We start from the raw sequence: 12,487 nt of genomic DNA on the forward strand, positions 1-12,487 counted from the left end.
CTATTGATCCCTTCTAGAGTATTTTTAATTTCATTTATTGTGTTTTTCATCGTTGCTTGGTTCCTCTTTAGTTCTTCTACGTCCTTGTTAAATGTTTCTTGCATTTTGTCTATTCTATTTCCAAGATTTTGGATCATCTTTACTATCATTATTCTGAATTCCTTTTCAGGTAGACTGCCTATTTCCTCTTCATTTGTTAGGTCTGGTGTGTTTTGACCCTGCTCCTTCATTTGCTGTGTGTTTTTCTGTCTTCTCATTTTGCTTATCTTACTGTGTTTGGGGTCTCCTTTTCACAGGCTGCAGGTTCGTAGTTCCCGTTGTTTTTGGTATCTGTCCCCAGTGGCTAAGGTTGGTTCAGTGGGTTGTGTAGGCTTCCTGGTGGAGGGGACTAGTGCCTGTGTTCTGGTGGATGAGGCTGGATCTTGTCTTTCTGGTGGGCACGTCCACATCTGGTGGTGTGTTTTGGGGTGTCTGTGGCCTTATTATGATTTTAAGCAGCCTCTCTGCTAATGGATGGAGCTGTGTTCCTGTCTTGCTAGTTGTTTGGCATAGGGTGTCCAGCACTGTAGCTTGCTGGTCGTTGAGTGAAGCTGGGTCTTGGTGTTGAGATGGAGATCTCTGGGAGATTTTTGCCATTTGGTATTACATGGAGCTGGGAGGTCTCTTGTGGACCAGTGTTCTGAAGTTGGCTCTCCCACCTCAGAGGCACAGCCCTGATGCCTGGCTGGAGCACCAAGAGCCTTTCATCCACACGGCTCAGAATTAAAGGGAGAAAAAACAGAAAGAAAGAAAGAAAGAGGATAAAATAAAATAAAGTAAAATAAAGGTATTATAATAAAAAAGAAAAAAATTATTAAGAAAAAATTTATTAAGAAAAAAATTTTTTTAAATTTTTTAAAATAAATTTATTGATTTTTTATAATAAAAATAAGAAAAAATTATTAAGAAAAAATTTTTAATTTTTTAAAATAAAAATTATTAAAAAAATTTTTTAATTTTTTAAAATAAAAAATAAGGAAAAAATCAATAAGAAAATATTTATTAAGAAAAAAAATTTTTTAAGTAAAAAACAAAACCAAAAACGGACGGACCGAACACTAGGACAAATGGTGAAAGCAAAGCTATACAGACAAAATCTCACCCAGAAGCATACACATATACACTCACACAAAAAGGAAAAGGGGAAAAATTAATATATCCTGCTCCCGAAGTCCACCTCCTGAATTTGGGATGATTCGTTGTCTATTCAGGTATTCAACCGATGCAGGGTACATCAAGTTGTTTGTGGAGCTTTAATCCGCTGCTTCTGAGGCTGCTGGGAGAAAGTTCCCTTCTCTTCTTTGTTTGTACAGCTCCTGGGGTTCAGCTTTGGATTTGGACCCGCCTCTGCGTGTAGGTCGCCTGAGGTCGTCTGTTCTTTGGTCAGACAGGACGGGGTTAAAGGAGCAGCTGCTTCAGGGGCTCTGGCTCACTCAGGCCGGGGGGAAGGAGGGGTACGGAATGCGGGGCGAGCCTGCGGTGGCAGAGGCCGGCGTGACGTTGCAGCAGCGTGAGGCATGCCGTGCGTTCTCCCGGGGAAGTTGTCCCTGGATCATGGGACCCTGGCAGTGGTGGGCTGCACAGGCTCCTGGGAGGAGCGGTGTGGATAGTGACCTGTGCTCGCACACAGGCTTCTTGGTGGCGGCAGCAGCAGCCTTAGCGTCCCATGCTTGTCTCTGGGGTCCGCGCTGATAGCCGTGGCTCGCGCCCGTCTCTGGAGCTCGTTTAGGCGGCGCTCTGAATCCCCTCTCCTCGTGCACCAGGAAACAAAGAGGGAAGAAAAAGTCTCTTGCCTCTTCGGCATCTCCACACCTTTTCCCAGACTCCCTCCCAGATAGCTGTGGCGCACTAGCCCCTTCAGGCCGTGTTCACGCTGCCAACCCCAGTCCTCTTCCTGCAATCCGACGGAAGCCCGAGCCTCAGCTCCCAGCCCCCGCCCGTCCTGGCGGGTGAGCAGACAAGCCTCTCGGGCTGGTGAGTGCCAGTCAGCACCGATCCTCTGTGCGGGAATCTCTCTGCTTTGCCCTCCGCACCCCTGTGGCTGCGCTCTCCTCCGTGGCTCCGAAGCTTTCCCCGTCTGCCACCCGCAGTCTCTGCCCGCGACGGGACTTCCTAGTGTGTAGAAACCTTTCCTCCTTCACAGCTTTCTCCCACTGGTGCAGGTCCCGTCCCTATTCTTTTGTCTCTGTTATTTCTTTTTTCTTTTGCCCTACCCAAGTGCGTGGGGAGTTTGTTGCCTTTTGGGAGGTCTGACGTCTTCTGCCAGCGTTCAGTGGGTGTTCTTTAGGAGCAGTTCCACGTGTAGATGTATTTCTAATGTATCTGTGGGAAGGAAGGTGATCTCCATGTCTTACTCTTCCGCCATCTTGCCCAGACCCCCCTATATATATTTTTTAATTGAAGTATAGTTGATATACAATATTATATGTTAGAGGTATACAATATAGTGATTCACAATTTTTAAAGGTTATATTACATTTATAGTTATTATAAAATATTTGCTATATTCTCTGTGTTGTACAATATATCTTTGTAGCTTATTTTATACCTAACAGTTTGTACTTCCTAGTCCTCTACCCATATTTTGCCCCTTCCCCTTCCCTCTCCCCACTGGTAACCACTAGATGTTCTTTATATCTGTGATCTCTCTCTTATTTCTTGTATTAGTTCCTTGATCTACTGAAAAACTTAACATCAGCCTGATACATTCTTCCATTGTTTTTCTTTGTGATAGGTTCAGTACTATCACTTATGCTACTTTTGCCAATCATGAAAGATTAAAATTTTTCACTAGAACACAAAATAACTAACAGAAAGAGTGCAAGTGGAGTGAACAATGCAGGTTTCAGAACACTCAAAACTCAAAGTAGAATGTCCATTTACTGAAAGAAATCAATATGATACTCTTTCAACTTGTTGCCTTGGTGAATATGATGGCATTCAGAGTTTGGGGAAAATATACATTAACAATGTTCTGTAATTGCTGTTTTATATGCATACATACAAACAACATACATACATATGTACATATATACACAAAAGTTTGTGATTATTGACTTTTTAGGAAAATATTACATATGCTAAGTGAAGCCTTCTGTGCTTCCATCATAAGTTTTCCAAATCTGAAGCACGGATTATTTGGGAAAATGGTATAATTCAGAGAACAAAAAACAGACCTTACCTACAAAGTCTAAAGGTTTTTGAACTGTTACCTTGACATCCCATTTGAAATATCTTTTAAATTAAGTTGTGGAATTTATCACCAGGCTTTCTGGTAAATATTAAAAGCTGATTCCTCTCTGACTGAAGATGAGAGGTGGAATGTCAGTAGGAGTATTTTGGCCTTCAGTCTGTCGGGCTAGTTGGCTTCGTTGGGTATAGTATGATGCTAATGGGGGCAAGTTCAGGGGTAGAGTCCATGTGTGGCTTAATTAGCTTCACAATGAGGAAAACCTCTGCTCCAGAGCCTGAGATAGTTCTCTTAACTCTTGCCAGCTGTATCACCAATGCATGCAAGTTACAAGGGGTGCTCATCATTATCAGGAAAAATCCATCACAATTTATGAGTAACCTGCCAGTTATGACTGGATATTATTTGATCTTGAAATTGCTATTCTCCAGAACACAGGTCCATGAAGAATTTCTTCTGTAGTTAAATAGACAAAGATGTGTAGTACCTAAAAAACAAAACAAAACAAAACAAGACTTCACTTGAATTCTCTGTTAACTTCCAATGCCTTGGGAAGATTCCAATAAAAATACCCCTAATAGTCATCAGGGAATGTGTAGTCATCAAAACACATACTTAGATGTGTTCTGCTTGGTCTTAGGATTCTTTACCCATATGAACGCTATCTTTCTTTAACTTGAAAATGCTTAAGATCTGTTTTTATTTTTATAAGCATGAAAATTATCAAAAACTATGAGAGTTTTAACATTTTACCCACATCTTTACCAATTAGTCATTAATTTAAATTTGCTAAACATTGGAGTTACTTTGGTGAACTACTGGAGATATGGTTTCTTCACTCCAGGAAGTTATATTTAGGGTGGGGAGAAAGGCTAAGCCATAAGCAATAAACAACCAAATCAAAGAAATATAGATGGTGACAGGTTGGTGACTTAAACAGCTGGATCTGGAAGTACAACATATTGGCTTGGAGAGATTGGGATACAGAGAACCCATTTTAGATAGAGATGAGAGGGAAAGTCTTTCTGAGAAGAAGTTTCAGCTGAGTTATGACCAATGAGCAGAACGTGCCATGAAGAGAAAAGAGGGAAGGGCATTCCTGACAGAGAAAACCACATGTGCAAATGTTAGGAAGCCTCAGAGGAAATGTGCTTAACAGGAGTAAGGAAGAGGTCAACAAGATTGCAGATGTCTGTAATGACAGGGCCGTGACAATTCTTTGTAAAAATTTTTTTTCCAAATGCAATTAAAAAAAAGAAAAACCTTTGAGGGTTTTTAGTCAGATGCATACAGGATTCAAGAAACATTTCAAAGAATCACTCCTGCTGCTATGTGGAAAGCAGACCGCAGAGGATCAAGAACAAAAGCCAGAAGTATATTTTGAAGCTATTTTTAAAATAATGGGAGCATAGATTAGGGTTTATGGTTGTTTTGGATAACTGATAACATGTGCTGGTGGACTGTGGGAAAGTGGAGGGAATCCAGGTGGTTCCTAGCTATGAACACATGGATGTTTTGTGGTTGCATTTAGGGAAGTGGGAAATGCTGGAGACAAAGTAGATTAGAAGAAACAGGGCAGAAAAGCAGGGGTTTAGTTTTGAACCAATATTTTTCAAATTGGAATCTTTATTACAGTATGGAAGTTGAACTTTTTAAAAATAATTTGACATACCAAGGTTATTATTTATTGAATAAAATGATTATTTTTAGGATTACTTAATAGATACGGTAATGTTTTAACATTTATATTGACTTTTATAATGACACTTGAGTAACCTTAAGTTGTCTTATATTGAAAACTCTGCTTTTTAAAAAAAGCACCAACTCTATGCTGCTAGCAAAACTTTCCTTTGTAAATGTAGACTTTATTTTTTGCAGCCTAATGAGATGAAAAGTTTTTAAGGTAAATACCTTTGAGTAATGATTAACGTGAGGAAAGGAGAGTGGAAAGCTGCCAGATACTGCAACTAGATATTAAGATGAATTATTCAAATGAGGAAGCAAACTTTATGGAGTAGTTGAATTTCTTAGATTACCCTCTTGGGCTAAATTTCATATAAGCAAATTAAGAAATCAGTATTACCTTCAGGCACAGAGTATTTTAACTTATTTATTGCAGATAACACTTTAAAAAGAGAAGTTCTGTTTTCTCACATACTATTTACCACACCATATTTATCACACATAGCTCCAATATGGAGAAAAAAATCAATAGTAAGATATCAGTAATTTTGAGATACTAATCATTTTAACTGGCGATGAGTTAAACATGATATATTTGTTTTGTTTTTAATGAAATCACTTGTAATAGTTTTTTTTTCTCTACATTTTTAAAACAACAATTTAACAGTAGTTCTTTTACTATAGCTTTAAATTCTGGTACTGACACGTGTCTCTCTTAAGTCTTTCCAAACTTAAACCCCATTCACTAAGAAGTAAAAGTAATTACTAATACAATTTTGTTTGATTACTTTGCTCACATTTTAATCTAATGCTAAATAGGTAAACAGCACACCTTTAATAATTTTTCAAATCTAGACTTTTTTATATTTTGAAATCAATCTTTCTTTCTTAAGGTCGCTGATCGGATTTTGCTGTGCGTGTTGAGTTGTAACGGAGGAAGAACACGGGGACCAAGAGTTGGAGAAACTTCATTCTAGTTCTGACCTGTGGTTACAGAACTCTCTGAGCTTGGGTAAGTCATGGAACTTCTTTCAGCTCTAGTCTCCTTATCTGAAAAAAGGGAGTGCCCCTAAGGATACATTAAACTTCAAAATTATACACATTCATTCTACTATATCCTATACCTTGTTACAATGGGCCAAACATATCAAATTAGAATACTAGATGTCTTTGCATATATGCAAGGGAATCTTAATAACTGGAAAGTGAGACTTTGTGTGAAACAAGATATTGGCTGAAGTGGTTTTTACCTTGATATCAAAGAATAATGATATTTTCAATGTAATGTTATGCATAAAGAATCAAAAAAATCTATAACATAAAAGAGATCTGTGGTAATTTTCATTGAATTTCTGGTCTATTGATTTATATTGGGAATGCATTAAAATAGCTTCTAAGCAACAAAGTTTATATAGTACTTCTATCTTGTTAGGTAAGAAACTCATAAAATAATGAATGCCTTATTGCACCTTTTGTCTCTGTCGTTATTAGCAGGTGACATTTTAATGTTAAAGGTAAAGTAACCCTCAAATGCACGGCCAGTTATCCTCACTTGGATCTTTTGATAGTCTTAGTTGAATCAGCGAAGAAAATACGTTAATTTAGCTTCAAGGGTATAGGCTTGCTAAAAAGGGAGAAAAGGAAGTAAAATTATAGTCTGTCTTGAAAGGCTAGACTAAAAGAACAGTCAAAGTTATTTAATTTTCGTAACTGTTTTAAGATGATTAGCTTGGCAGCATTGGCATGTATTTTTTCCAGGGGAAGAGTTTATTCACTCCATAAATAATTATTTACTAGACACACTCTAAGATATGACTCGACTAGGCTGTTAGAATAAAATGTATAAACCTGTGCTCATCCTTATTTAACACCGCAGATTTATTTTGGCACTCTCATAAGACGTCAGGGCTTCTAGCATTCTATGAGAAACAAGGGGGCAGTGCTGGTCTGTGTAACTGGACTTGGCAGCACAGATCAGCTCTTGTCATAGCTCCAAGGAAAGAATATGCAATCACTGAGCGCCGCTCCCCAGACTGGTTTTGCCTCCTGGCAAGAGAGTACAGGGCTCTTGTCAGTTACAGTGATAGCTTCAATATCAGACACTGAGAAAAGTAGGGCAGAATACCTCTCTGGCTTCTAACTAGCAGCTCCACACACATTTAATAATGGCTACAAGTCTTGTTTGATTTGGTGTGAAAAAAAGCTTGAGAGGGCGGCAACGATTTCAGAACTGTTTCATTTACCCTTTAATGTGCTGTAAGTTTGTAAAGAAAAAAAAAGTTTCTACTCTCCTTAGCTCTCTCGACTTACCTCTTCTGGTGGTTCACATGTGTGACACGGGGACTTACCCATTTACCTATGAAATATACAGGCGAGGTGCACCAGCATTTATTACATGCTGATTCTAGAATCTAGCCACATTAACATGCAATATAGATGAGGATTGCCACAGTGCTGTAATCTACTGGATGGTTTGCAGGCAGCAATTGACTTTGAAAGTATCTGCTCTCTGTTTTAATCTAATATCTAGACCCAGGCCAAATCTCATTCTTGTTCATTATATTTCCGTGTTGAAAATGGGGTCAAAAATAGTATTTAGAAAGTGCCTTAAAATATTTAATATTTTAAAAAGTCTTGCTCTGGAAACAGCATCCTTTTTCATCATTTAAATGGAATTCTTTGGAGGGAGAACACAAGTGTGGTCCTCACACTGACCTAAAGTCTGGACATGCTGAGAGTTACTTCTGAAAACTGAGCTCTATTCATCAAGTTTTGCAATAAAAATAGAGCAAAGTATGTTTGGGTGTGGGCTGTGTGAGTGTCGATTTGCACCTGTCATTAGGATCTGGTGAGCAGACAGGCCTGTAGCCATAGTTTCCAAAAGAGTTGGTGAAGAGTGTGGAGGGAACAGGACGTGTAGCCTTCTCCCATGAAAATGGTCAAGATGAGCTTCTCATGGCTGGTGGGATCCTCTTTCTGTGCAGGTGGCATCTAGAACAGCTGTGCTTCTTCCAGAGGACCTTTGGAGTCTTGGGAAGGGCCTTACTAGTCTGAGAGTACATTGTACTGTCTTCTACTTTGAATATTCACCTTCAAACTGATATAATTCCTTATTCTTGGCCAGGGTGGATCCAAGTTTTATGGGGCCCGAAGTTTATATAATATTGGGACCCCTTTTTTAAGAAAAATAATGTAAAATTATGGATACAAAAATATCTAATTAGATAAATTATGGTAAGTATATTTTAAAAGCTGATAAATACTACAAACATCACAAATCTCAGAGAAATAGCACCTTTACCACCTTTTCCCCCTATGTCTTTGGCTATATGCTCTCTGATTACCTCTTTGTGTGGCAATGATTTTAAAGTAGTTTCTGTAGAGAGAATAGAAAGTTAATTTTTCCTGTAACATGGTTGATTGACTTTATTATTGATAATTTAAAAAAAGTTTATTTTGGCTTTATGACTTGTTATTGACGAAGCCATGTACAATTTTTAAGGATTTTTTTTTTTTTTTTCAAATTTGGGAAAACCTCTATCAAGTTCTTTCACATATACAGCTTAAGATTGAGAAGACCTTCCTGCAAATATACTGTTCTGGCTATGTCATTTCAAACTTTGTTTCTTCTCCACTAGCTTTTGTCTGTGTATTCCTCAAACCTTGTTTCTCGCCTGCTTCTCACATATTCCAGCTCCAGGTACGAGCGCATCACTTTGTGATGTGACCCCCGGCCCTGCCCTTTGTGTCACCTCAATGCGTGAGTCAGTATAGGGAGCAGAGGGAGGGTTCCTAAACACAATTTCTATACCAGAATTGTCAGTACCAATTAAACTATACCTGGAAGTGACTGCACGCCATATAGATACATACTCCACTAAATAAAAAAGAAATTTTATCCCCACATCAACCATCTATTAGATTCCTGTGGCCATTCCAGTGTCCTCTTATTTGAGGGGAATTGTGATAGGGAGGAGGTCAGAGTTAGTGACCTCAGAGTTGCTCTTAGATCTGGGGCAAGGAGTCTGATGGACCATGAAAATGTGTGTCCTCCCCAAGCCTGTGCTGAGCCCCGCTCTTATCCCCTTTATCCCTTATAACCATGATCCAGATACCTGGAACCCTGGAACTCCCTGCTCCACAGAGCCTCAAGCCTGCTTCCAAGGCATGAATTTCCCCCAGGGGCATCTTCGTTTTCAGCGCTCCAGTTATATGAGTCCCAAGGCCTTGGTGGGGGAGGTGATGTTTTCAGGATTGGAGGTAGGGAGAGTGTAGATGGAGCTCAAATGTGTGGGTTGGGGTGACGTGCAAGCTGAGGACCCTTGACCTATTAGATAGAGTCTGGAGTAGAACTGGGGTTTGGCTGCAGGATGGGACCTCCATTTGTATTCTTGCCCAGGCTGCACACATTTTAGGGCTTAGTCTTGTTGGAGAGGAAAGTAACAGTGATCTGTACAACTTGTGGTTAAAATAGCTTGTTTTTGCATTTTATACAAAAACATGACCATGTGAATGCAGTGCTTGCACCTCCCAGGGCCTTAGAAGGGGCCTGTGCAAGTATGGGGTCCTGAAGATTAAGCTTCATTAACTTCTCAGTAAAACTCCTTTGTTCCTTAAGAGTAATGAAACTGTACATCAAAACATTGTACCTCTTGGCATCCTTCTGTCAATCACGTCAACATCCCATTGGAAAAAAAAAAACACTCAAGGGCCTTATATATTATTCTTGAAAAATTATTAACACTAATTATTGTTATATTTCACTTATCCCAAGTGCTCTTATCTAGTAAAATTAACCACATTGTAAAAAATCAAGAAACCAAAATCAAAGGGAAAAAAAGTTTCTAGTTAAAGATAAACATGAATTCATTCAGGCTCTTATGTTTTAATTACTGTAGAGTCCCCCAGCCATTAACTTAGTGACTACATATGTCTTTTTTCTCAAGATTTTAACACTATTATCCATTTATCTGTTTCATAGTGTATTAGAAGTAACATATTGGAAAGGAATAGACTCAAAACATTGGTAGTAGCCACTCAGAAAGTGGAAACAAATGAGTTAAATACTCACTGGAAAGAAAATTATTCATTCAACAAATATTTGCTGAGTACTCTGCACTAGAAATTGTTCTTGGTACTAGGGATACAGCTGTGAACAAAACACACAAATCCTTGCCATCATAATGCTTATGTCTCAAGTAGGAAGTAATGGCTTACAGTGTCAACTTCTGTAGTAGATTAAGTGAGGTGAAACCTACTGGATTTAGCAACATGAAGTTTACTGATAACTTTGATATGAGTGCAGTTCAAAGGAGCAAAAGTCTGAGTATAGTGCTTTTAAGAGAAAATGGGAATTATAAACAGTATTTATGGAGAACTCTTCAAAGAGTTTGGTATAGGGGGATGGACAATATGGGGCAGGAGCTGGAGGGGGAAGTAGGGTCGCTTACTTTATTAATGGAAGAAATGTTATTACATTTTATGCTAATGGGAACATCCAGGGAAAAGAGAACATTTAATGATTAGGCAGAGAGAGTGGAGAATTGCTTGAATGGTTTTTTTAATTTTAAGAGGTGATGGGATCTAACGGGTAAGTGCAGGCTTTGTCCTTAAGAGGAGCATCGATGTCTCATCAGTGGGAGCTGGAAGGAAAGCATAGGAATGAGTCAGATGCAATTGGTTGGGCTAGTGTGATGGCAGGAACTTTTGAAAGCTTTTTTTCCCCCATGGAAGTATAGTTACAAAGCAAAGTCATCGGCTGAAGAGGGAGAATGAAAAGAAGATATTGAAAGTTTTAGAAAAGACGAGATGAAATGAAATAGTTATTTATTAAAACGGGGGAATGAATGAACAGGGGACATTTAGTAGGGTTGTTGGGCTGAATAGTATTCAAAGCTTGCTTAGGATTAGTGATTTTGAATTTAACGTAAGTCCAACCTTGGGGAGTGAGTGGGTGTGTGTGTGTGTGCATATGTATGTGTGTGTGTGTGTGTGTATGTGTGTGTTTCCTGAAATTTTCAGCTGCCAGGACAAGTATGAAATGGGTAAAGAGCTGAATTTCACCATGGTTAGAGCAAGGACAAGAAAGAAAATAAAAGGAACAAGGGAGTTGAAGGTGTGTACAAGCTAATGCTAATACGTGACAGGATTCAACGTGTGCAAGGAAGACATGAAGGTCAGAAGAGCAACAAAAACGTATGGGATCAATTGTATATTAGTCTGTGGTCAAAAAATTGTAGGAGTTATACATACGCCAAGAAGGAGAGAGTTGGAATTATAGGAGGTTATTGTTATTGGTGTGCCTAAAATGAGAGTAGAATAAGGCTCTAGCTTTCGGTAATGACACGATCAAGGGCTCTGCTGAGAAACAGTGAAGAGGTTTTTCTTATGTATAAAGAAGGAGCTCAAGGAACTAAGAGTGCTGGGTGTGAAAAGCATCGCATATGTGATTACTGATATCTCCAAGAATTATGACAGCAGTTATATTGAAGAGAGTTGACAGTAAGACAGGAACTAAAACTTCAAGGAATGAGATGGACTGACATGGGGGGTTGGTAGATGAATTCCGGAGGCAGTTACTGAGTGCTGCAGACTGAAGACATGAGATTCAGACCTGGGGATAGGGGAAGAAAGACGATTTTAAAATATTGGCACTGTCTAGCATAGCTTATTAAGTATTATTTGATTATCCCGAATGATTAAGAGACATTGTCATAACTTTTAGCATATATTATTTTAGAAGACAGAAATAGCGAATATGTTTTAGAAAGATTTTATTCAGTAACTATATTTGTATATGCATTTTTACTATTTGGTGCTTAAAAGTATAATCAATGTAAGCTAAAATATAATTTTGCTGATACATTGAAAAAATAATCTGCATTTACCTTTAAAATTGCTTTACATTAGAAACTAGTCAATGGATAGAAAAATTATTTAACAAAATTCAACAACTATTTATGATAAAACTCTTATTAAAGTAGAATTGAAGAAATCTACTTTGTAAAAGATGTCTAACAAAAACTCACAGGAGTTATACTTAATAATACAATTTTAGAAATAATTTCTTCAAAGTAAAGAAGCAATTTTAAGTGCCTGCTATTATTATTTTTGTTCAATATTGTATTTGAAGTTCCAGCCAGCACAGTAAGAAAAATAAAAGAAATGAAATGTATAAGAATTGGAAAGGAAGAAACAAAAGCTCTCTTTATTTGAAGATAATAAAACCATCTACCTTGAAAATTCAAAAGAATTTACATTAAAAAAACTATTAGAACTAATAAGGGAGAGCAACAAATTCTTGTAAATCAACTTACTACAGAAAAGTATTTGCATCCTGTATAACAATTGGGAAATAATATACAGAAAAGATAACTTCAAGGTAGGGAAACATTTCATGAGTCACCAAAACTATAAACCAGAAGGTGATAAATTTGGCTATATTAAAGCAACAACAACATTGAGAACAGCACTTCTGAATTACAGACACCAAAGGAAAGGAAAATGAGAAGTCAGAGGCTTAGAGATGTTATTTGAAATACATGTCATTTACAAATTATTAGAAACCTGAAAACA

The 12,487-nt window shown here is 38.0% G+C and overlaps 1 protein-coding gene across 2 annotated transcripts in view; it reads left to right on the plus strand.

The window, feature by feature from the left end:
* Nucleotides 1-12,487, plus strand: part of LOC309631767 (uncharacterized protein) — a 334,396-nt gene that overhangs the window by 302,687 nt on the left and 19,222 nt on the right. Inside the window, exon 4 of one of the 2 annotated variants that reach the window (XM_082398697.1) lies at nucleotides 5,806-5,924. In XM_082398697.1, coding sequence (XP_082254823.1) covers nucleotides 5,806-5,889 — 84 coding nt within the window. In that variant the 3' untranslated portion in view covers nucleotides 5,890-5,924. Of the gene's footprint in view, nucleotides 1-5,805; nucleotides 8,273-12,487 lie in introns of those variants that run through there. The other variant, XM_082398696.1, reaches the window with a different exon arrangement.

The sequence above is a fragment of the Balaenoptera borealis genome (genome assembly GCF_965194805.1).
Source record: "Balaenoptera borealis genome assembly, chromosome: 7".
In the NCBI taxonomy this organism is placed as follows: domain Eukaryota; kingdom Metazoa; phylum Chordata; class Mammalia; order Artiodactyla; family Balaenopteridae; genus Balaenoptera; species Balaenoptera borealis.